Source organism: Caretta caretta, chromosome 5 (assembly GCF_965140235.1).
Source record: "Caretta caretta isolate rCarCar2 chromosome 5, rCarCar1.hap1, whole genome shotgun sequence".
Taxonomy (NCBI): domain Eukaryota; kingdom Metazoa; phylum Chordata; order Testudines; family Cheloniidae; genus Caretta; species Caretta caretta.
Genome location: NC_134210.1, coordinates 500,788 through 525,137, shown reverse-complemented (window position 1 = coordinate 525,137; position 24,350 = coordinate 500,788). Strand labels below are relative to the sequence as shown.

The 24,350-nt window shown below is 57.6% G+C and overlaps 1 protein-coding gene across 3 annotated transcripts in view; it reads left to right on the top strand.

The window, feature by feature from the left end:
* The window catches only part of TLN1 (talin 1), a 139,418-nt gene that overhangs the window by 89,771 nt on the left and 25,297 nt on the right, over positions 1 to 24,350 (top strand). For all 3 annotated transcript variants that reach the window (XM_048834676.2, XM_048834678.2, XM_048834677.2), the window contains exons 21-45: positions 151 to 279; positions 740 to 853; positions 3,601 to 3,714; positions 3,981 to 4,115; positions 4,229 to 4,357; positions 4,559 to 4,661; positions 5,134 to 5,342; positions 5,540 to 5,659; positions 6,327 to 6,524; positions 7,380 to 7,519; positions 13,207 to 13,300; positions 13,540 to 13,629; positions 14,761 to 14,883; positions 15,249 to 15,392; positions 15,932 to 16,093; positions 16,266 to 16,406; positions 16,724 to 16,905; positions 17,713 to 17,845; positions 18,765 to 18,866; positions 19,004 to 19,174; positions 20,077 to 20,226; positions 22,405 to 22,506; positions 22,722 to 22,841; positions 23,171 to 23,317; positions 23,888 to 24,054. In XM_048834676.2, coding sequence (XP_048690633.1) covers positions 151 to 279; positions 740 to 853; positions 3,601 to 3,714; positions 3,981 to 4,115; positions 4,229 to 4,357; positions 4,559 to 4,661; positions 5,134 to 5,342; positions 5,540 to 5,659; positions 6,327 to 6,524; positions 7,380 to 7,519; positions 13,207 to 13,300; positions 13,540 to 13,629; positions 14,761 to 14,883; positions 15,249 to 15,392; positions 15,932 to 16,093; positions 16,266 to 16,406; positions 16,724 to 16,905; positions 17,713 to 17,845; positions 18,765 to 18,866; positions 19,004 to 19,174; positions 20,077 to 20,226; positions 22,405 to 22,506; positions 22,722 to 22,841; positions 23,171 to 23,317; positions 23,888 to 24,054 — 3,419 coding nt within the window. The remainder of the gene's footprint in view (positions 1 to 150; positions 280 to 739; positions 854 to 3,600; positions 3,715 to 3,980; positions 4,116 to 4,228; positions 4,358 to 4,558; positions 4,662 to 5,133; positions 5,343 to 5,539; positions 5,660 to 6,326; positions 6,525 to 7,379; positions 7,520 to 13,206; positions 13,301 to 13,539; positions 13,630 to 14,760; positions 14,884 to 15,248; positions 15,393 to 15,931; positions 16,094 to 16,265; positions 16,407 to 16,723; positions 16,906 to 17,712; positions 17,846 to 18,764; positions 18,867 to 19,003; positions 19,175 to 20,076; positions 20,227 to 22,404; positions 22,507 to 22,721; positions 22,842 to 23,170; positions 23,318 to 23,887; positions 24,055 to 24,350) is intronic.

Here is a 24,350-nt window from a genome sequence, read left to right as displayed (position 1 = left end):
GCTCCTCCGGGGCTCCGATTGCGCAAACCGAGCTGAGTGGGGGGGCTCTGCTGCTAAGGGTGAGATGCAGCCGCTGCTGTCAGGGTAGGGGAGATTGCTGGGTGCCGTCTGGGAGGCATCTGGCTTGATGGGTTTTCCTGCTCTGCCCAGGGAGCTGCAGCCCACCCAGACAGCGAGGAGCAGCAGCAGCGGCTCCGGGAAGCGGCTGAGGGGCTCCGCATAGCGACCAACGCCGCTGCTCAGAATGCCATCAAGAAAAAGCTGGTGCACAAGTTGGAGGTGAGATGCCTGGGGGCGCCGCCAGGGGGCGGGGAGGGCAGAGGGGCCCGGTGACGAGCGAGCCTGTAAGGAGTGGGCTTTCTGGAGCAGAGAGTCCCCTTCTCTCGATGCGCCTCACGGAGTCCCCTTCTCTCGACACGCCACGCTGGGATGGGCTCTCGGCTCCCTGACCAGAGGGCCTGGGGTGGCTCTGTGAATAAGCTTCTCTGCTGGTGTCTGCATCTCACCCGCAGCTGGCTGTGGTGTGGTGTCCCTGAGTGCAGGGTCTGTGCTGGCCAGGCCCCCAGAGCTGCACAGGGCGGTTCCTGCTCCCCAGTGTCAGGCGAGAGCCCCAGGGCCAGCGGGCCAGCTGCAGGAGGGAGCCCTGGGCTGGGGTTGCTGGGCAGGCTGCCCCCTTTCCTGTGCCCTGCAGCCTGAGCATCAGGCAGCTCTGATGGACCTGCTGCTTCTTCCCTGCCAGCACACAGCCAAGCAGGCTGCAGCCTCCGCCACGCAGACCATTGCCGCCGCGCAGCATGCCGCTGCCTCCAACAAGAACCCAGCAGCGCAGCAGCAGCTGGTGCAGAGCTGCAAGGTAAGGAGCAGGGCATTCCCGGCCGCCTGCGTGTCCTGCCCCACCCTGTCCCAGCAGTCGCAGTGCAGGGTCACCTCACCCAGCCCTTCCCCTGCCTGCTGCCCTGCCCCCCGCCGGACATTGGCACACTCTGAGCCCGTGCTCCCCCTGCTGTCAGAGCTGGGCACAGGAGCAGCTCCAAGGGGCATGGGGAGCTGCAGTGCCCCATGGGAAGCATTTCACTGCCAACTGTGGGAGGTAACATGCGGTGCCAGGATCTTAGTCCTGCAGCCCAAGCCCTGGGGCTGCTTAGGGGTCCCAGAGCAGCTACCCCCACATGGGGGGGAGGGGGGTTGGTGGGAGTGGCCTCTCCCAGTGTGGGCGAGATCCCTACTCTGAGTGACCTTTCGCAGGTTGGCAGGGGGATGGGAGCAGCCTCTCCCAGTTTGGAGGGATTGTGGGGGGTCCCTGCTCTTGGAGTGCTTCCTTTCGGGGTGGGAGGAACTTCTCCAGGGTTGTGGGGGGTATCCTTGCTCTCAGAATGGCTTCTCCCAGGTTGGCAGGGATGGGGAAGGACCCTGCTCTTGGAGCACCCTCTCACTGGTTGGCTGGGGGGCGTTATTAGATAACCAAAAAGCCACAATTCCATGATCATGAAAGACGACAACTTGGGTTAAAAGGCTGTCCTGGTTAAGGGGGCAAGTGAAGGCAACAGCTAGAAATAATATGTATATATTAACAACTGGAAGAAAGGAGAAGTAGATAGCAATCAGTATAAATAAGAAGTTGTAAAGTTCACATTGATAAGGGAAGCTAAAGACAGGGAGAAATCCATGGGTGGCAGTGCTGACAGTAAGAAATTTTTTCACTTATCGGAAGCAAAATAAAGCCTAGCAGTGGCCCATTAGTAAATGGAGATGGTGAAACAGTGAATGATGCAGAAGAGGGAGACATGTTCTGTATCTGTAAGAAGCCGGCCAATGTACTCGTATCACACGAGGAAGAGGAAGTACTTTCTAATCCTTTAATAACTAAGGAGGATGTTCAACAACATCCAATAGGGACAAATCTGTTGAAATTAGCAGGCTCAGATAACCTGCGCCCAAGCATCCTAGAAGAGTTGGCTGAGGAGATCTCTGGCGTTGCTGATTTGATTTATAATAAACCTCAGAATACTGGGGAAATTTCAGAGCTTGAGTCAAGTGTTTAGTCTGACCTCAATCCTGGGCAAAACGGTGGAAAAGTGATAAGGGATTCAACAGGTAAAGAATTGAATGGTAGGAACATAGTTAATGTCAGCCAGCTTGGGTTTGAGGAGAACAGGTCTTGTCAAACAAACCCAATTTCATTGTTGGGATTACAAGTTTGATTGAGAGGTAACTGTGTAGATGTAATATACTGAGACCTCTGTAAGGGTCTGACTTTGTACCACATGACCACCTGATTAAAAATTAGCCCTCTTATATCAGTAAAGTACATGTTAACTAGATTAAGATCTGGCTAACTGGTGAATTTCAAAGAGTAGTTGTCAATGGTGAATCATCATTGAATGGGGGAGTTTCTGGTGGGGTTCTGTGGGGATCAGTTCTAGGCCGAACACTATTTGATATTTGTATTAATGATCTGTCAGTAAGTATAAAATCACTGCTGATAAAATCTGCAGATGACACAGATTGGCGGAGTGGTGAATAATGAGGAGGACAGGGCAGCCATACAGAGTGATCTGGGTCACTTCATAAGCTGGGCCCACTCAAAGAAAATGTGTTTTAATACAGTCAAATGCCAAGTTCTCCATCCAGAAGCAAAGAGTGCAGCCAGACCTCTGAGAACTGGGGGCTGTACCCTGGGAACCAGTGGCTCTGCAAAGGATTTCGGTGTCCCAGTGGACAATTGTCCAGGAGCTCCCAGTGCGATGCTGTGGCACAAAGGGCTAATGTGACCCTGCGGTGTATAAAAAGGGGAGCAGGGAGGTGAATTGACCCCTGTGTGTGGCTCTGGTGAGACTGACTCTGGATCCTGTGACCAGTTCTGGTGTCTGCATTTTGAAAAGAATATTGAAAATTGGAGAAAGTGCAGAGAAGAGCCACAAAAGAGTCAAGGGCTAGAAGAAAAAAGAGTCTTCTAGTTAGAGACTCAGAGAGCTCAATCTGCTTAAAGGTCAGGGGGTGACTTGCTTGCAGTGTGTAGCTACCTTCCCCAGGGAGAAAAGGCTCTTAACGGAAATAGGCAGAACACAAGCCACTGGCTGGCAGCTGAAGCCAGACACATTCAGATTAGAAATAAGGCTCAAATGTTTAACAGTGAGGGTGATTAACCCTGGGAGCAAACTCCCACAGTGGGCAATGCTGGATTCTCCATCTCTTGTCTCTTGATCCAGCCTGGCTGCCTTTCCCAGAAGCTGTTTCAGCCACACGCAAGTTCTGGGGCTCCAGGCAGGGGGGCCAGGGCAGCATTCAAGGGCCTGTGCCACACAGTAGATAAGACTAGGGGATCTGCTGGTCCCTTCCTGGCCTTCAGCTCTGAGTCCCTGCTTTGGAGTGGCCTCTCCTGGCTGGGAAAGGGAATGGGGTCCTAACTCTGCTCTCCACACAGTGTGTCCCAGCTCACCCTTCTGTATGGCCTGTCCTCAGGGAGCCCAGCTCTGCCCCCAGGCCTGTCGTAGGGACCACTCCCTGACCCTGCAGTGCGTTTCACTCATGCCCCCCTCTCTCCCTGTCCCGCTGCCCACTCTGGGCTCCCTACTGATTCACTCTTCTGTCTGGTTGCAGGTGGTGGCAGATCAGATCCCGATGCTGGTACAGGGCGTGCGAGGAAGCCAGTCCCAGCCAGATAGCCCCAGTGCTCAGCTTGCGCTCATTGCGGCCAGCCAGAACTTCCTGCAGGTACCAGCCGGGCTCCCGCCGCTGGCACGGGATCCTGCTCCCTGGCACTCCCCTCACCTCGTCTCTGGTGCAGGCTGGCCTCACCCTCTGCTCTCCTGACCCTGATCGCAAGCTGAGTGGCTCTGTCTGCTTAGCACATGTGGATTCCATCCCCTGAGTTTGGGATCTCCCTGCCTGCCCCTCCAGACTGTGGGGGCTCTGCTGGGCATGGGATGGGAGTGCCGCCCTCTGTCCTGTTCTCATGGTTTATCCTTTCCACCCAACAGCCTGGTGGGAAGATGGTAGCTGCAGCCAAAGCCTCTGTCCCCACCATCACGGACCAGGCCTCTGCCATGCAGCTCAGCCAGTGTGCCAAGAACCTGGCCGCAGCCCTTGCTGAGCTCCGGACAGCTGCCCAGAAGGTAAGCGGCTCCTCCCTGGCCTGCCCCTGAGGGCACTAACTGAGAAAGGAGAGTAGAGATGCCAGGAGCAGGGTTTGCTGCCCATGTGGCTCAGTTCCTTTCTGCTGCTGCAGGCTCAGGAGACCTGTGGGCCCCTGGAGATAGACTCGGCGCTCAGCATGGTGCAGAGCTTGGAACGAGACCTACAGGAAGCCAAGGCTGCTGCCAGAGATGGCAAGCTCAAGCCCCTACCAGGGGAGACGGTAAGGGCTCCAGGAGGTAGATGGGTGCGTGGGTGGCCAGGTAGAAGGAGGGACAGTGGGTGGGCTGTGAGATGGTGGTGGGATTGATGGGCAGTGGGGGTAAGAGGATGGGTGCGTGGGGGCTGGGGTAAGGAGTGGGAGGGGATGAGGATGCGGGGTGACCTGTGGGGTGATGGGTGAACCCTCTCTGGTTGCCCCCAGATGGAGAAGTGTGCCCAGGACCTGGGGAACAGCACGAAGGCCGTCAGCTCCGCCATCGCCCAGCTGCTGGGGGAGGTGGCCCAGGGCAACGAGAACTATACAGGTACCAGGGCAGAGCCCTCCAAAGGGGCAGGGGAGCAGGCTCAGGCCTGCCTTCTGTTTGTGGCCCTGTACAGCCCTGCCCCAGTGATGGGTGCTGTGCGCACGTGCCCTCAGTGGCTCACGTTGGGGCTGACTGCCTGTCGTGGCAGTGTAGGGTGACAGCAGGAAGGCAAATGTAACGGCTGTGGCCAGTGCTTGTGGGCAGGAATACCATCCAGCCCCCTGGCCTGGATGGGAGAGGCAGGGGAAAGGGGCCAGCCATGTGGGCCCGGATGGAAGAAACGGGGGAGAGGTGGGGCCGGCCCTGTGGCCCAGAAATGGGAAGGCTTGTACGGCTCTGGGCCGCTGAAGGCAGAGGCCGATCCTTGCTTGCACAAGGGATGTCTGAGCAGGGGAGGGGTTCCCCCAATGTCTGTGACTGTGGGTCAGGGAAGCTCCCTGCAGGCTGGGTCAGTGGCTCATGTCTCTCCCAGGGATTGCTGCCCGGGATGTGGCCCAGGCCCTGCGCTCACTCAGCCAGGCTGCCCGCGGCGTTGCAGCCAACACGTCCGACCCCCAGGTGCAGAGTGCCATGCTGGAGTGTGCTGGCGACGTCATGGATAAAGCCGGAAACCTCATCGAGGAGGCACGCAAGGGTGTGGGCAAGCCGGGCGACCCTGAGAGCCAGCAGCGCCTGGCCCAGGTGAGTGTGGGGCCCCCAGCGTCCCCCAACCTGGCCCCCCCGAGAGCCAGCAGCACCCTCCAGCCCTAATCCCCCCAGCAGTGGGGCTGAGGGAAGGTGCGCACCACTCACGCTCGAGGGACAGGTCTGTGGGGAAGGGGGTACCACGGAGGAGCAGGCGTGTGCACATGTGATTGGCTGTCCCTTTCTCCTGGCAGGTGGCCAAGGCCGTGTCTCAGGCCCTGAACCGCTGCGTGAACTGCCTCCCGGGGCAGCGGGATGTGGACGCCGCCATTCGCACCGTGAGCGAGGCCAGCAAGAAGCTGCTGGCCCAGTCGGTGAGTGCAGCCAGATGAGCTGGAGATGCTCCTTGCATCCCTCCCACCATGGGGCTGGATCGATCCTTCCCTGCAGCCCAGTCCAGGAGGGGCCCCCACCCCACGTGAGCTGGCTGCTCACTCTGACACCCGTTCTCCAAGGTTCAGCCCCACTTCGCCTCCACAACGACACGTTCACAGCACCAAGAAGACTGCGGTCTGAAGTGCCCAGCCCAAGTCCTGCGGGGGGGCCCCTTTGAGCAGGAGGTTGGACTAGATGACCTCCTGAGGTCCCTTCCAACCCTGGTATTCTAGGATTCTATAAATGCCCCCTGGGCCACGTTTCAGGGGATGTTTTCAGTGGGAAGCTCCCTGAACGAGGAGCAACGTACCCTGCTAAGCCCCCCTCTGAGCGGCGAGTGCCCCGCCTGGCTAGGCACTGCTCAGTCTGAGCAGCATGGCCGCTTTGCCTGGCACAGCGACATGCTCCTGGCACGCCAGGCGGTGGCAGCCTGTGGGCGCTGGCAGGCTCTCTCTCTGCTGCTGCCAGCCCCGCTGTTGGAATTTATGTGCCCCATCTCTAGGGCTCCTTGCACTGCCCAGAGGGAGCAGGGCTTGGATGCCTGTGGCCGTGACCTCCCGCCTCCTGCGTGTCACCCCCTCACAACCCCTGTGTGTCTGCTCCCAGCTCCCACCCAGCACCAAGAGCTTCCAGGAGGCACAGAGCCAGCTGAACCAGGCAGCAGCTGGGCTGAACCAGTCTGCCAACGAGTTGGTGCAGGCCTCCCGGGGCACCCCCCAAGACCTGGCCAAGTCCTCCGGCAAATTCGGGCAGGACTTCAATGAGTTCCTGGAGGCTGGCGTGGAGATGGCTGGCCAGTCCCCGGTAAGAGCAGGCGCCTTGCTGCTGACCAGCCCAGCGGGTGTTTAATGGGTGGGTTGGTTGGCAAGGGGGTTACAGGAGCAATTAGTACAATAGGTGTCTGGGTGGGGTGAGCGGCTGGCCAGCTGTGCTGATTGGCAGTCGATGGCTGGGGGGTGAGCAGCTGTTACAGTGGCCGGGGATGGTTGGCTAGTCAGTGCCTGGCCTGGATGGCTGAAGAGTGTTTGGCAGATAGGTGGGATTGCTGGTGTGTTGGTGTGGTTGGTTGGTACAGTGGCTAGCTAGTCTGGGGGTTGGCGAGTGGCTGATGCAGTGACTGGGTGGGGGGGGGGTGGTCAGCTGGCTATCCAGTGTCTGGGCCAGGTGGCGGAAGAGCCATTTGGCAGGAAGGTGGGATGGCTGGCGGTTTGGCGTGAGTGGGTGGGTGGCTGGGGGGTTGGCATGAGCAGCTGATACAGTCTTTGGCTAGCTGCGGGGTTGGTGTGGGTGGCTGGGGGATTGGCTGGCTCCCCAGTGCCTGGCCGGGTGGCTGAAGAGCCATTTGGCTATAGGTGGGATGGCTGGGGGGTTGGTGTGAGAGGCTGATGCAGTGCCTGGCTGGCTACTCAGTGCCTGGGCCAGATGGGGATGTGACTGCTGGGTTAGCTGACTGGCGGTTCGGCTGTTTGTGGAGTTGGGAAGGGGGTGGCTGGCTGGTGGTAGAGGGCACAGTAAGTTCTGATTGAATTGGGGAGGGCACCTGGTGGGTTGAGCCTGGCAGAGGCTGCTGGGGGTGTGGGCAGAGCCAGGAGGTGTGGCTGAGTGGAGCTGGCTGAGTGACCTGCAGGGCTGACTGGTGGCTCTTTTGGCTGGTTGCAGAATAAGGAGGACCAGGCACAGGTGGTGTCGAACTTGAAGAGCATCTCTATGTCCTCCAGCAAGCTGCTCCTGGCCGCTAAGGCGCTCTCCGCAGACCCCACTGCCCCCAACCTCAAGAACCAGCTGGCGGCTGCCGCACGGTAGGAGATGCCATTCACAGTCTAGTGCCCTGCTGACCAGCCCCGTGTGGGGGAGATGGGCGAGTGCCTGCAGTGCCGGGCCCTCTGGCTGGGCAATCAAGCACCCTGTATGTATATATTGTGTTTGCATCTACATAGACAGTCTGTCTGAGCCATTGAATCGCTGGGGGAAGGGCATTGTACAAGGCCACGAGAGACCAGGCAGCCCTTGCCGACGGGTGCAGCCTGCACGTATGGCTTCATTCATCAGTGTGTCCGCTAATGCCACAGTGGGGAGACGGACTCTGCTCCAGGACAACACAAGGCAGGGTCTGCGCCTGGTCATCCCACATAGACCTAGCTGGCTGGTCCTCAGTTTGTTTCTTCTATTTTCAGTGAGGTCTTGGTGAAGTTGTCCTTGACAGTCATGGTTCAGGCCAGCATAACACCTAGATACACAGGCTCTGGGTCATAGACCAGCCTGTCCCCCTCCAAGAAGCTGTTCGTTGGCTGTTTTGGTGTAGGTGGAAGCAGCTTGAAACTGTTTTTTTGGTACTAGGTTAAGTCTCCCCCTTCCACAATCCTAGGCTGTCTCTGTCACGTAGCGTTCAGGACTTCTAGACGCTTGCAGTCCCCGTCCGGCACTGCCAGACAGCTGTGGTCTGTGTAAATAAAGTGCCGGGGAGTGGTGCTGGGATGTTCACTGGAAGTGTCAGTGATAGAACTGGGCCCTGAGGATAGACCATTGTTGGACTCCCAGAAGCTGTGTTTTTGTCCAAGTGAACCTTGAAACCAGCTGCCTCTCAGCAACAGGCCTACAGTCAGACAACCCACTTCCGTAGGACCAGTGACAGTTTGCACAGGAGGCCTGTGTGCCAGATCCTGTCCTATGCAGCAGGAAAATCTAGGAATACCGCACCTGTGGTCTGCCGGGCCTGGAAGCCATTTTCAGGGCCGGTGCTGAGTGCCAGCACTTCAGTTTGATCTGAAACCTGCCTGATGGGTAGCGAGGGTGGGGGCAACTCTGCGAGGGATATTTGTACCAGTAGCTTAGCAGAGAGGTGGGGCAGTACGTGGTGGCAAGTCAGGGATCTTTCTCAGGTGTTGGCAAGGCTGTTGCTTTTCCTCTGCTCCAGATTTCAGGTGTTTTGTTCTGCTGACTGACTCTAGATACGAAGCTGGATCGCCATAGCTTTTCCCAGGTTCTCCAGGAGTTCAGGAGAGATGTATCTGTTGGCATTGTTTTGGATCACCCATTCTCTTTCTGCTTCGGGGAAAGGCTGGGAGTCTCCTTCGGTAGTGCTGTCTGTATTACCACCGTTGTTTCTTCGCCTCTCCTTCAGCCTTCCTGTCCTTATCCAGCTCTGCGGTGCGTGCCAGGTGGCAGCAAAGCTGTCCGGAGAGACTGGCACTTAGCTGGAGGCTTCTGAGCAGCACCAGCCTCTCTCATGGTGCCCTTTGCAGCTGGACATCACGTGTTCCATTCCATGGTACCCTGCTCTCATTTGCTCTGCTAGAAATGTTCACGTCGTCTAAAGACACGTGGGAATATCTGAATCACCACTTGCTTCATGTTGCTTGAGGAGTTCTGCACACTCCTCACCCAGGCAGGGAGCGTGGGACTTGTAACAACCTCCTGGGAGGGACTTGGTGGCAGCTTGTAAACGGTTTTGTGAACCGCGGTAAGCTGCTTTGGTAAGAACATAAGAATGGCCATACTAGGTCAGACCAAAGGTCCATCCAGCCCAGTATCCTGTCTACCAAAAGTGGCCAATGCCAGGTGCCCCAGAGGGAGTGAACCTAACACGTAATGATCAAGGGATCTCTCTCCTGCCATCCATCTCCACCCTCTGACAAACAGAGGCTAGTGACGCCCTTCCTTATCCATCCTGGCTAATAGCCATTCATGGACTTAACCTCCATGAATTTATCCAGTTCTCTTTTAAACCCTGTTATAGTCCTAGCGTTCACAACCTCCTCAGGCAAGGAGTTCCACAGGTTGACTGCACGCTGAGTGAAGAAGAATGTCCTTTTATTTGTTTTAAACCTGCTACCCATTCATTTCATTTGGTGGCTCCTAGTTCTTATATTATGGGAACAAGCAAATAACTTTTCCTTATTCACTTTCTCCACACCACTCGTGATTTTATAGACCTCTATCATATCCCCCCTTAGTCTCCTCTTTTCCAAGCTGAAAAGTCCTAGCCTCTTTAATCTCTCCTCATATGAGACCCACTCCAAACCCCTAATCATTTTAGTTGCCCTTTTCTGAACCTTTTCTAATGCCAGTCTATCTTTTTTGAGATGAGGAGACCACATCTGAATATGTGGGTGTACCATGGATTTACATAAGGCAATAAGATATTCTCCGTCTTATTCTCTATCCATTTTTTAATGTTCCTAACATCCCGTTTGCTTTTTTGACTGCCGCTGCACACTATGTGGACGTCTTCAGAGAACTATCCACGATGACTCCAAGATCTTTCTCCTGATTAGTTGTAGCTAAATTTAGCCCCCATCATATTGTATGTATAGTTGGGATTATTTTTTCCAATGTGCATTACTTTACTTTTATACACATTAAATTTCATTTGCCATTTTGTTGCCCAATCACTTAGTTTTGTGAGATCTTTTTGAAGTTCTTCAAAGTCTGCTTTGGTCTTAACTATCTTGAGCAGTTTAGTACCATCTGCAGACTTTGCCACCTCGCTGTTTACCCCTTTCTCCAGATCATTTATGAATAGCTTGAATAGGATTGGTCCCAGGACTGACCCTTGGGGAACACCACTAGTTACCCCTCTCCATTCTGAAAATTTACCATTTATTCCTACCCTTTGTTCCCTGTCTTTTAACCAGTTCTCAATCCATGAAAGGATCTTCCCTCTTATCCCATGACAACTTAATTCACGTAAGAGCCTTTGGTGAGGGACCTTGTCAAAGGCTTTCTGGAAACTGAAGTACACTGTGTCCACTGGATCTCCCTTGTCCACATGTTTGTTGACCCCCTCAAAGAACTCTAATTGGTTAGTAAGACATGATCTCCCTTTACAGAAACCATGTTGACTTTTGCGCAACAATTTTTATGTTCTTCTATGTGTCTGACAATTTTATTCTTTGCTATTGTTTCAACTAATTTGCCCGGTACTAACGTTAGACTTACCGGTCTGTAATTGCCAGGATCACCTCTAGAGCCCTTCTTAAATATTGGCGTTACATTAGCTATCTTTCAGTCATTGGGTACAGTAGCTGATTTAAAGGACAGGTTACAAACCATAGTTAATAGTTCCACAGTTTCCCATTTGAGTTCTTTCAGAACTCTTGGGTGAATGCCATCTGGTCCCGGTGACTTGTTACTGTTAAGATTATCAATTAATTCCAAAACCACCTCTAATGGCACTTCAGTCTGTGACAATTCCTCAGATCTGTCATCTACAAAGGATGGCTCAGGTTTGGGAATCTCCCTAACATCCTCAGCCGTGAAGACTGAAGTAAAGAATTCATTTAGTTTCTCTGCAATGACTTTCTCGTCTTTAAGTGCTCCTTTTATATCTCGATCGTCCAGGGGCCCCACTGGTTGTTTAGCAGACTTCCTGCTTCTGATGTACTTAAAAAACATTTTATTACCTTTTGAGTTTTTGACTAGCTGTTCTTCAAACTTCTTTTTAGCTTTTTACATTTAATTTGGCAGTGTTTATACTCCTTTCTATTTACCTCACTAGGATTTCATAGAATCATAGAATATAAGGGTTGGAAGGGACCCCAGAAGGTCATCTAGTCCAACCCCCTGCTCGAAGCAGGACCAAATCCCAGTTAAATCATCCCAGCCAGGGCTTTGTCAAGCCTGACCTTAAAAACCTCTAAGGAAGGAGATTCTACCACCTCCCTAGGTAACGCATTCCAGTGTTTCACCACCCTCTTAGTGAAAAAGTTTTTCCTAATATCCAATCTAAACCTCCCCCACTGCAACTTGAGGCCATTACTCCTCGTTCTGTCATCTGCTACCATTGAGAACAGTCTAGAGCCATCCTCTTTGGAACCCCCTTTCAGGTAGTTGAAAGCAGCTATCAAATCCCCCCTCATTCTTCTCTTCTGCAGACTAAACAATCCCAGCTCCCTCAGCCTCTCCTCATAACTCATGTGTTCCAGACCCCTAATCATTTTTGTTGCCCTTCGCTGGACTCTCTCCAATTTATCCACATCCTTCTTGAAGTGTGGGGCCCAAAACTGGACACAGTACTCCAGATGAGGCCTCACCAATGTCGAATAGAGGGGAACGATCACGTCCCTCGATCTGCTCGCTATGCCCCTACTTATACATCCCAAAATGCCATTGGCCTTCTTGGCAACAAGGGCACACTGCTGACTCATATCCAGCTTCTCGTCCACTGTCACCCCTAGGTCCTTTTCCGCAGAACTGCTGCCTAGCCATTCGGTCCCTAGTCTGTAGCTGTGCATTGGGTTCTTCCGTCCTAAGTGCAGGACCCTGCACTTATCCTTATTGAACCTCATCAGATTTCTTTTGGCCCAATCCTCCAATTTGTCTAGGTCCTTCTGTATCCTATCCCTCCCCTCCAGCGTATCTACCACTCCTCCCAGTTTAGTATCAAAAGATTTGACTTCCACTTTTTAAAAGATGCTTTTTTTTATCTCTCACTGCTTCTTTTACATGGTTGTTAAGCCACAGTGGCTCTTTAATTCTTTTACTGTGTTTTTTAATTTGGGGTATACATTTAAGTTGGGCCTCTATTATGGTGTCTTTGAAAAGTGTCCATGCAGCGTGCAGGGATTTCACTCTAGTCATTGTACCTTTTAATTTCCGTTTAACTAACCCCCTCATTTTTGTATAGTTCCCCTTTCTGAAATTAAACGCCACTGTGTCAGGCTGCTGCACTGTTCTTCCCACCACAGGAATGTTAAATGTTGTTATATTATGGTCTTTCCAAGCAGTCCTGTTATAGTTACCTCTTGGACCAGATCCTGCGCTCCACTCAGGACTAGGTCGAGAGTTGCTTCTCCCCCTGTGGGTTCCTGTACCAGCTGCTCCAAGAAGCAGTCATTGAAAGTATCTAGAAATTTTGTCTCTGCATTTCGTCCTGAGGGGACATGTACCCAGTCGGTATGGGGATAATTGAAATCCCCTATTATTGAGTTCTTTATTTTGATAGCCTCTCTAATCTCCCTTAGCATTTCATCGTCACTATCACTGTCCTGGTCAGGTGGTCGATAATAGATCCCTATTGTGTTGTTCTTATTAGAGCCTGGGATTACTATCCATAGAGATTCTATGGAACATGTGGATTCATTTAAGATTTTTATTTTATTTGATTCTACATTTTCTTTCACATATAGTGCCACTTCCCCCCCCTCCCCACACACACAGCCACCGCATGACCTGTTCTGTCCTTCCGATATATTTTGTACCCCGGAATGATTGTGTCCCATTGATTGTCCTCACTCCACCAGGTTTCTGTGATGCCTATTATATCAATAGAGATGTCGTGCAGGATCCCAGTGTTGTAGCAGTCGGAGAATTGCGTCCAGCTGGGCCAGTTTACTCGTCCAGTGAGGGTTTTGTTGGTGCTCACAGTAGGGATAGTTACTCCAGCTTTGGGAAGCGGATGATGGCCTGTGCTGGTGGACCCGGTGAGGTCGGGGGAGCAGTCTTGCTTCCATCTGGCAGAATGAAAAGTACCCCCTTGTTTTTGCAGGGCCGTGACCGACAGCATTAACCAGCTGATCACAATGTGCACCCAGCAGGCTCCGGGCCAGAAGGAGTGTGATAACGCCTTGCGGGAGCTGGAGGTGAGGGGCAGCCCGAGGCAGGGGATGCACTGGGAGAGCTGGGGGTGGCGGAGGGCCACCCGAGGAAGGGGGACGCACTGCGGGTGGTGCGGAGCATGATATCCCTGAGCCCTTCCTACTGATCACATTGTGGGGGCCTGGCTGTGGCTCTGAACATTCGGGAATGGAGGATAAGGGGGGACTTTCAGCTTCACTGTTCAGTCCCCCCACTGCTCACTCTGACACGTCTCCCCCTGCAGACGGTGCGGGAGCTGCTGGAGAACCCCACCCAGGCCGTCAATGACATGTCCTACTTCAACTGCCTGGACAGCGTCATGGAGAACTCCAAGGTGAGGCTGGGGATATGGAGGCACAGGGGGCACGTGGCTGGAGCTGGCATAGGTGGCACGTGGCTGGAGCTGGATCGGGGGGAGGAGCGGGTGGGTGATTCGTGGGGAGCTGGGGCTTGGTGGGGGAGGGTGGGTATTGGTGTCTGTTTGGGAAAGCCCATTGAGTTAGTCACTCCCAGCTGGTTTCCCGCTCCTTCCTGCTTGACAGGTGCAGTGACTTGCTCTCACTCTATGTCCATGCGTATGCCATTTCGCCCGTGCTGGCTCTGCCTGTCCCTGGCTGCCCAGGTCTCTCTAGGGCCCTGCCCAGGGGAATGCTCCAGGGGCTCGGGTTCTTGTGCAGAGACCAACATCTCCGGGATTCTGGCCATTCGTGGCCTGGGCCAGTCGCAGTGCCGGGCAGGCTTTTCTCCTGTTCTCCTCATGCCAGTCGGTGTCTGAGGTCTCCCCTACCCTGTGCTCCTGGGTGCCTGGACCCCTTCCACCCATTGAACATAGGGTCTGGGCTGCTGGTCCCATGGCCTGACTGAGCTCCAGGGCAGGGACGCATGTTTCCTCTAGGTGGACTGCTTGTCTCTATCCAGGGCATCTTGTCCCTGCTGTTCCCCAAAGTGCCCGCAGTGTGCCTGGTACCCCACCCACCCATGTAGTGCAGGGAGGGATAAGACCTCTGCAGAGAAGTTTGTGCTGAAGGCCTAGCTCTCCTCCTGGGCTCTTCGCAGCCCCACATTAGCGGGCTGGTTCCCATCAGGGCACAAGGGGAGAGGGTCTGGCCTCCCAGAGCAGTGGAGAGGTTTGTGGAAGGAGTAGCCAGGCAGGGGGGGCAATGGCATAAGTGTGGGTGAGTGGGGCCAGTTGAGCCGTGAAGGGCCTGAACGGGGAGAAGAGGAAGCCTGAACGTGATGCCCTTGAGATGGGGGGGCAGAGGAGGGAGGTGGCCAGAACAGGACCCAGGGCCATGGTATGAGCAATGTGAGCAGAGAGAGGTGGGTGATGCTGAAGGCTGGACAATGTGGACCTTGGACACAGCAGGGGCAGCGTGTCTGTCTGTCTCTCTGTCCACCCCGCCAAGCCATCTCATGCTCACTCACGGGGCATTGTGGGGTGTCTGGACACCTCTCTCTCCGGCAGGTTCTGGGCGAAGCCATGGCTGGAATTTCCCAGCATGCCAAGAACAGCAAACTGCCCGAGTTCGGGGAATCGATCAGCACAGCCTCCAAGGCACTCTGCGGGTTCACTGAGGCCGCAGCTCAGGTGAGAGAGACCTCAGCCCAGCCTTTGGCCTCAGCCCCTCGCAACAGCGCTGGGGCCGGTTGCCGGAGCCCCCGTCCCTGCATGGCCACTGCGTGCCCTGGAGCCCCTCCCTACACTGCCACCTGTGTCCCCAAACCTGTCCCCACTCCCACCGTCCCCCAGAGCCCCTGCCCGCACTGCCTCACCCCCACGTCCCTCCCCTGTGGGCCATCCCCCCAAAGCCCCTCCCCCTGCTGCCTCATCCCCACCCCTCACCCCCTGTGCCATCCCCCAGAGCCCCTCCCCACGCTGCCTCACCCCCGACTGCTAGGCCTGTCTGGCCCTGATTCTGTTCCCAACTTCTCCCCTCTCTCTGGTGCTCCCAGGCTGCCTATCTGGTGGCTGTTTCGGACCCTAACAGCCAGGCCGGACAGCAGGGCCTAGTGGACCCCACCCAGTTTGCCAGAGCCAACCAAGCAATCCAGATGGCCTGCCAGAACCTGGTGGACCCGGCCTGCACGCAGTCCCAGGTGAGTGAGGGCACTGGGAAGGAGCAGACTGTCTGGGCACCAGGCTCCCTCCCGCGCTCACAGGCAGGGAACGTAGGAGCAGCTGGAAGGGCTGAGTGCTGGGCATGGTGTGGCACCAGCCCTGGGGGTTTGTGACTGGGAGGCAGAGCCCAGTGTTGTGGCTGGGGCCAGAACCAAGCTGGCTAATGACACGGCTCCAGGCACTTCGGGCGTGGGTCCCTGCTGGCTCAGCCAGGCCCTGTCTGTCACCTGGGGGTTCGATGGGGCTGTGGCAATGGGCACTCCAGGCACCTCCTGTCCCCACTTTGTGGGGGGCTGGTCCAGGAGTGGATGCTGGGTGACCCCTCTGGTCCTGCTCTGTGGGGGTGAGGGAGCAGGGTGCAGGGAGTCTCTGCTCTTGTGGGAGGAGCAGGACACGGGGACGGGCAGGGCTGAGGCGGGGAAGTGCAGGGAGGCCCCTCTCCCCTGGTGGCAGGAGGGGTTGGAGCTGGGATCTAGGGCTGGACAGGATGGCGCATGACCCCTGCCCCTCTCTGCAGGTGCTATCGGCCGCCACCATCGTAGCTAAGCACACCTCAGCCCTGTGCAACACCTGCCGCCTGGCCTCCTCCCGCACCGCTAACCCCGTCGCCAAGCGCCAATTCGTCCAGTCCGCCAAGGAGGTGGCCAACAGCACGGCCAACCTGGTCAAGACCATCAAGGTACCTCTCTGCCCCTGCGCGACGTGGGAGAGAAGCATCACCCCCTTGGCTGGCTGCTCAGGGGGTCCCTGGCGACCGCACTGGGGAGTGGGCAGCAGGGGCATGGGGGGGGGCAGCAGGGCTGGCGTCTGGGCCCACTGCAGTAACCAGCTGGTCTCTCCCACTGTCTCAGGCGCTGGACGGAGCCTTTAATGAGGACAACCGGGAGCGATGCCGGGCAGCCACCGCCCCCCTCATTGAGGCCGTGGATAACCTGACAGCCTTCGCCTCCAACCCAGAGTTCGCTACCATCCCTGCCCAGATCAGCCCTGAGGTGAGAGCTGCCACGGGGCGGGCATGGAGCGTGCCCTACAGGGGCTCACAGCCACTGGGCACGGGGGGTGTCAGGGACTGCCTCTTCCTAGCTCAGACTGCAAGAGCCCTGGGGGATGGGATTGGGGTGGCTTCCTGGATCAGGTGTGTGGGGATGGGGTAGGTCTCAGGGAACTGGAGGGGATATGGGAAGAGGGTGATGAGGTCAGATATGGGGGGAATTGGAGGGGGAGGGGAGATTGCTGAGGACAGGGGGACTTCATTGCAGAGAGCAGGCAGTGCCTCTGGGTCACAGAGGCCATCATCTCTCCCTGGCAGGGGCGCAGAGCCATGGAGCCCATCATCACCTCTGCCAAGACCATGCTGGAGAGCTCGGCAGGCCTCATCCAGACAGCCCGCTCTCTGGCTGTCAACCCCAAGGACCCGCCCAAGTGGTCGGTGCTGGCCGGTCACTCCCGCACCGTCTCTGATTCCATCAAGAAGCTGATCACCAACATGCGGTGAGTGCAGGCCGATTGCTGGGGTCTCACCTCCAGAGTCTGCTCTCCTCTCAGCTGCCTGGAGCTGCGGGCTGGGCTGGGGATCCTGGGGCCACGGCTCAGATCTCGTTTAGACGCAAAGCCTCTATCCTGGCTTGGAAACATGCCACAAGTGGGAGGGACGCAGGGTCGTCTGCCTGGGTCTGCAGGCAGCTGGGCTCCGAAACGGGCAGCAGCCACGTTCACCTCATGGGGCGTTGCTGCTAGAGCCCAGACCAGGACTCACAAGCCATTTCCCTGCTGGGCGTCTCTGTGGCGGCCGGTTGTGCACCAGGGCTGGGCAGCGCCTGCCTGGGTGGGAACAAGGCATTCCAGGCGCTGAAGCAGGGATCTGTGTGGGAGGGGACAGGGAGATGGGAGCCCAGGAAAAGGAGGGTGTGATTGGCAGTGTCCACAGCAGCCGCTGGGCAAGGAAGGATGATGGCGGCGTGCTGGCCCGGAGATGGGGAGACCAGTCTGAGTGAAGTGCAGCGATGCATGCTGGGATGGAGCTGGAGGAAAGCCATGAACACTTCCAGCACCATGCTCCTGTTCCTGCTCCCGCACAGCAGGGCTGGGGCCATTTGTCTGGGTTCAGGACGGGCAGCTGCCCAGTGGGTGGGCCTGGGACTGGGTTCCCCGTGGCTCTGGGAGGAGGCAATGGAGGGGTGAACAGCCTGGGGTGCTAGCCTGGCCTTCCCCTGGGCCGTGGCTTCCCTGCACTCTGCCCTGGGGGAAGCTGAGGCTCTGTCCTGGCCCGGGCGTTGCTGACAGTGAGCTGTCACACAGGGATAAGGCCCCCGGGCAGCGGGAGTGCGACGAGGCCATCGAGGTGCTGAACAAGTGTATGCGGGATGTGGACCAGGCCTCCCTGGCTGCCATCAGCCAGCAGCTGGCCCCCCGAGAGGGCATCTCCCAGGAGGTGAGTCTGGGGGGCAGCATGGGCCCTTTGTCTGGGGGTTCTGTACTCCCCCAGCGCAGGCTGCTCCCAGCCCCTCTCAGCCAGGGTGCCTCTGTCCCCTGCTCTTAGGGGAAAGGCCAGAAACAAGTGGCTGCCATGCTTGGGGCTGAGGGCTGCTCTCTAGAGAGAGCTCCCTGCACAGCCTCACCCCCCAAAGTCAGGGGCTCCCCTTCTTAGCAGGAGCCTGACGCCTGGGGAAACTGACCGAACTGCTGTTAAATTCAGCACAGAGTCTGGAAATCTGCCTTACCCCGATGGGGGCTCTGCTCCCTCAGCATTCCTGGAACCCTGCCTTGCACCTGCACCCCACAGATCCCGGGATTGTCCCTAGGGCAGATGCAGCGGCTGCTTCCTGGCTGAGCCCCCCCTTGCTGCCATGAGAGATGCTGGGATTTGGCGGTCATGCACCAGTTCCCCGCAGCCCCTGCCTGGCTCCCCGCCCTGTGTGACTGGTGCCGGGCATCCTGCAGAGCGGGTCCCACGGGGACCTGCCCTTCTCTTGGGTCCCTGCCAAGTGACTCTGGGGACCAACTGCCCTCTCCTGTGTGGGGCACGTGGTCACACACTTGTGCACCCCAGTGATCACGTAGAGCGGGGTTCTATTGTATAGGGCAGGCAGTGGCCAGCACCAGCCTGGCTGCCCTGACATGCCAAAGGGTGTGGCTTAGACAGACCCCTGGTGGGGGGTCTAACTTCTCAGCCCCCAAACCAGCCCCGCTGGGATAGTCCGGTGACCAAGTCACTGCCACCTGCTCCTGGGGCAGGCCAGTAGCCTGGGCTTTCATCCCCCTTCCCCCTCTAGGTCCCTTGGCCAGGCCCTGTGACTCCAGCCCCCAGGGCCTGGCCGTGGGGCAGCCTTATTTCTCGGTGTCTCCCCCAGGCTTTGCACAACCAGATGATCACTGCTGTTCAGGAGATCAGCAATCTGATTGAGCCTGTGGCTAGTGCTGCCAGAGCAGAGGCCTCGCAGCTGGGACACAAGGTAACGGACTGGAGCCGGGGTGCCTTGGGGCAGGAAGTACTGTGCCTGCTGGACGTGGGGGATGGGGCCTGCGTTGGGGCGCCTGGCGAGGAGGACTAGCCTCAGTCCGCCCTGGGACTAATGCTGCTCTTCCCCAGGTGTCCCAGATGGCTCAGTACTTCGAGCCGCTCATTCTGGCCGCTGTCGGTGCTGCGTCCAAGACGCTCAACCACCAGCAGCAGATGAACCTCCTGGACCAGACCAAGACGCTGTCCGAGTCTGCCCTGCAGATGCTGTACACGGCCAAGGAGGCCGGCGGGAACCCCAAGGTGCGAGCGGGAGGCACTCCCTCCAGAGCAGGAGGGGGGCTGCCCAAAGCATGTCTGAGTGTGGGGGCGGAGGAGTGGTGCAGCCCATCTCCAGTTGTGTGCACACCTGCAGCAGGGTCTCGTATTGCGTGTGTGCGCGTGTGTAGCAGAGGTGCCATCCCTGTGCACCCCTCATGGTGCAGTGCACCACTGCACCAGCTGTGCCTCAGTTTCCCCAGTGGACACCTCAGCACGCGTTGCTTAGCCCCCGGCCCAGTCACTGGGGGGCCGGCCCAGTCTGGAGAATCCCCAAGTTGAAGTCCAACATAAACACGAACCAAAGGAATCCCTGCCCTCCTGGGCCCAGCTTTCAGCCGCCTCCTTTCAGGCAGGCCCCAGCTGCAGCCTGCCAGTGGGTTCCTGGTAGCAAAGCAAACTAACAGGCAGGGTCAGCCCTGCCTCTTGCAGGCCAGCCCTTCAGTCAGCTGCTGGCCCAGCCAGACTGCTTTTCTTCCTGGTCACTGCCCAGCCCTTAGAGCCAGCTCCCCACTTTTACCGCCCCCTCCATGCCTGACCGCTCATGCAGGGGCGAGGGGCAGGGTTGGTAGAGCGCACCACGGCTCATTAATCCCTCCTGGCCCATGCGAGGCTCACACGCTGCATTGGTGTGTGATTTCAGGCACACATGCCAGGTGAGAGCCTGTGCTGGGGTGGTGGGCGCTTGTGCAGGGCGGCCCGCAGTAGGGCATTTTAGGCATGTCCCCAGCCGCGAGTGTGTGTAACACGACGTTGGGGCGGGTGCATGGGAGGCGACCAAGGAGGGTTCCGTGAGCACAGGCCCAAGTGCTCCCGGCCACTGGTTCTCATCCGCCACCGTACCCTGCCGGTGGCTGCCTCGGCCTGACGCAGGCCTGTGCTTGCAGCAAGCCGCGCACACACAGGAGGCGCTGGAGGAGGCGGTGCAGATGATGAAGGAAGCTGTGGAGGACCTGACCACCACTCTCAATGAGGCTGCCAGCGCTGCCGGGGTCGTCGGGGGCATGGTGGACTCCATCACCCAGGCCATAAACCAGGCAAGGGGGAGCACAGAATGCACAGCGAGGGGCCGAGAGGAGGGCAAGGATTGGCCTGGGCAGGGACGGGTGCGGTTTCCTGATGGCTGCCATCTTGTGCCCTAGAATCCAGGGACTTCTGCCCACAGGCTCAGGGATAAAGTGCTGGGTGGATTTGGGGTCCCTGCCTCCTCCGTCACGTGGCATGAGATGGGCCCATCCCAGGCGCTACTCCTTCCCGAGCAGAGCCCTGAGAGCAGTTAAAGGACTGGAAAACGTACCTTAGCCTACGTCTGCGCAGCCTGCGGGATCAACAGACGTGGGCTAGTGGGGCTCGCCCTCGCGCCCGACAGATCGCCGTGCAGTCAGCCTTCGAAGCTGGGGCAGGGGCTTGGGCTTTGAGTCCTCGGGTGGCAGGTGGGCCCAAGCCACAGCTGCAGAGTGCTGTCCACGCAGCTGTCTAGAGCAGTGGTTCTCAAATTGACTGGATTGTGCCCACTTCCTTGTGTCTGTTGTAGTTTCCACCTCCTCCCTCCACACAAGTACATATACGGCCAGTGATGAGCTGCCAAAATCTTAACGATCGGTTCTCTATAGAAAGCCCTGATGTAAGGGATGTGCCCCAGTATGTATTTTTTTGTACCAACAGGGTTACCATACGTCTGTATTTTCCCGGGAGGAATTTTAAAAATTCAAAAATTCCTCCCGCACGGCGATTTAAGAACCAAAAAGTGGACAAGGCCAGGAAAATACGGGTGTGTTAACCCTACCTAAAGTTCTTCGTTAAAAAGATGGGCCTGACCTAGAAATGAGCTCCGTTTCACAGGTGTGGGTCCCCGCCATTCCCTGGGGGTGTGCTAGGGTGACCAGATGTCCTGATTTTACAGGGACAGTCCTGATTTTGGGGTCTCTTTCTTATATAGGCTCCTATTACCCCCCACCCCCGTCCTGATTTTTCACACTTGCTGCCTAGTCATCCTAGGGTGTGCACATGTGTGGGTCCCAGCTGCTCCCTGCCCCCCTCATTGAAGCAGGTGTGCAGGGTTACTGCCCTGGGAACTGCAGGGCACCAGTGGATGTGGGGCCAGCTGCAGACAGGGGCATGGGGCAGAGCTAGCTGGAGGCAGGGGGTGCGGAGCTGGCTGTGGGCAGGGCAGGGGGCTGGCTGCGGGCAGAGGGGGCGGGCGCTCAAGGGCAGAGGGGCTCGGAGCAGCCCAGGCCCACCAGAGCAGCCAGGGACCCACCCGGCAGCAGCGGGAACCCCAGGGCCAGGGGGCAGCCCACCTGGCTCCCGAAGCGCAGCGGCCGGAGGAGGAATCACATCAGTTCCCGGCTGGGGTCCATCAAAGCCTCAGCACCCCCCGCTGCCACCCTTCTCCGCTGCTCAGAGCTGGGTGCCCAGCCAGCGGCTGCCACTCCCCAGCCGCCCAGCTCCAAAGGCAGAGCGGCTTCTCATGCCCCCCGGAATACATTCTGTGCCCCCTGGTTTGAGAAGCTCTGGTCTAGAGCACTACCACGGGCCGAGGCGGGGGCTATTCACACACATCCGTAGTGAAAGGCTACAGGACTCAATCTGTTCCCTTAACAAAGGGAAGGTGAAGGGGTGGCTTGATGCCAGTCTGTAAGTCCCTACATGGGGAACAGAAATTTGCTAAAGGGCTCTTCAGTCTAGCCAGGAAAAGTCTAACATGATCCAGTGTCTGGAAGTTGAAGCGAGACAAACTCAGACTGGAAATGAGGGGTACGTTTTTAATGGGGAGAGTAATTTAATCATTGGAACAGCTTACCCAGGGGCGGTGGATTCTCCATCACCGACAACAGTTAACTCAAGATCAGATGGTTTTCTAAGCAATGGGCTCTAGGAATTGTTTCGGGGCAGGAGGTCAGCCTGGATGATCGCAGTGGTCCCGTCTGGCCTTGGAACCTGTGAACCTCAGACTTGGCTATGACCCTGGCACTGAGTGTGATTGGGAATGAGGAGGGGCAGGGAGGGCCACGTGCCCCTCTGTCCAGCCAGAGCAGGCTGCCTACGGTACCCAGTGGCACAGTCCAGGGAGGGCATGTTCGGGGAAGCCTTTGGAGAAATGTGGTGGGAGGCCCAGGCTGGGGCATTGTGGGATCCTGCCTGCCGGGGGGTGCTCAGGGAGGTGGTGAGCAGGCTGAATCCCATTAATGGTGCTCACTCTCTCTCTCTGGCAGCTGGATGAGGGGCCCATGGGGGAGCCGGAGGGGACCTTTGTGGATTACCAGACCACCATGGTCAAGACAGCCAAGGCCATTGCAGTGACGGTGCAGGAGATGGTGAGTGTTGGGGGCAGACAGTGACTTCTGGGCCTCCCCATTTCACCCCTTCTCTGTCTGGGGAAGATGGCAGGGGCCGCGTGCAGCCTTGCTGCACAAGTCCCTGCAAGGCCTTCTCCAGGGACGCGAGGGCAGCACTGGGCTGGCTCGCTGATGCTGTAGGGCCAGCGGTTCCTGGGTGTGATGGGATCTTCTCACGCATCTTCTGCCTGCAGGTCACCAAATCCACCACCAACCCGGACGAGCTGGGCACGCTGGCCAACCAACTCACCAGCGACTACGGGCAGCTGGCTCACCAGGCCAAGCCTGCTGCCATCACTGCTGAGAACGATGAGGTGAGGAGTGCCGGGGGGCAGCACAGGGGCCTCCCACTGGGGCCTGAGGATGGGGGCAGCGCGGGGGCCTCCCACTGGAGACTGGGGCGGGGGTAATGGGCAGTGCTGCAATCTCTCACTGGGGCAGGGGGAGCATTGGAATGGGCAGCGCTGGGATCTCCCATTGGGGGTTGGAGAAGGGCAGGGTCTCCCTTGGGGTGAGAGCGGTGAGTCTCCATGGGGCAGGGCAGTTGGGATTTCCCACTGGATATTGAGGTTGTCTCAGCTCCCCTGTGGAGGGTGGTGGTGACTCTGCTCTGGGTCATGCCACCGTATGCACTGGTTCCTAGATTGGCTCCCACATCAAGAACCGGGTGCAGGAGCTGGGCCACGGCTGTGCTGCCCTGGTGACAAAGGCCGGAGCCCTGCAGTGCAGCCCCAGCGATGCCTACACGAAGAAGGAGCTGATCGAGTGTGCGCGCAAAGTGTCTGAGAAGGTGATGAGGCAGGAGTGAGCGTGGAGTGGCTGGCAGTGGGGAGAGGAATGGGGCATGGGCAGAAAAACTAGTGGGAGAACGGAGCGTGGGGTTGGACCAGCATGTGCCCCACGGCCCTTTGTGCCTGCTGGATTCCCGCTAGACCCCTATACCTGGGCGTGCCCCATGCCCACTGTACCCAGCATGTGCCCCCCCGGCCCCTTTGTGCCTGCTGGATTCCCGCTAGACCCCTATGCCTGGCATATGCCCCCCAGCTCCTCTGCATTGCTTTCTGGACTCCCTCATGTTCTCTCTCCATGTGAGTCTGATGTTGGCACTTCTCTTTCTGGTCCCTGGTATGTGCCAGCTGCTTGCTGCCCTTCCAGACCTGCCTATGCAGTGGCACAGGGTCTAGTTTGCATGGCAGAGCGGATGCCCAGCAGCTTCAGCTGCTGCCAAGCTGTGGGAGGGGGGCAGCTGGGGTGGTGTCTGCTGGTGCCGAAACAGTGATGGGTTGTGACAGGGATAGCAATGAGCGGGATCCCTACACTCACCATCGGTCTCAGGGTCATCCCAGCCTCCTCCCCGCAGGTGTCCCATGTGCTGGCAGCCCTGCAGGCCGGGAACCGCGGGACCCAGGCCTGCATCACTGCAGCCAGTGCCGTCTCCGGGATCATTGCCGACCTCGACACCACCATCATGTTCGCCACCGCGGGGACGCTGAACCGGGAGAATGCCGAGACCTTCGCTGACCACCGGTACCGGGCTGGACGGGGAGCCCACTGGGCAATCCAAACACAGCCCCCGGGGGGCTGGCTATATGATCCTTCCTTCACATGTCCCTCGGGCATGGCTCTGCCCAGAGGGCGGGGCTGGGTGCCCACCATGCTGTCTGACTCCACCCCCTCAGAAGGGGTGGATGCAAGTGGCAGGCCGGGCACAACTCGCTCTCTCTTTCTCGCTCTCTCTCTCTCACACACAGCGGGTGCGGGCTGCGTGGTTGGGCTCTTCTCCTCCCCCCCCCCCCTCATAGTCCCCTACCAGCTGTAACACA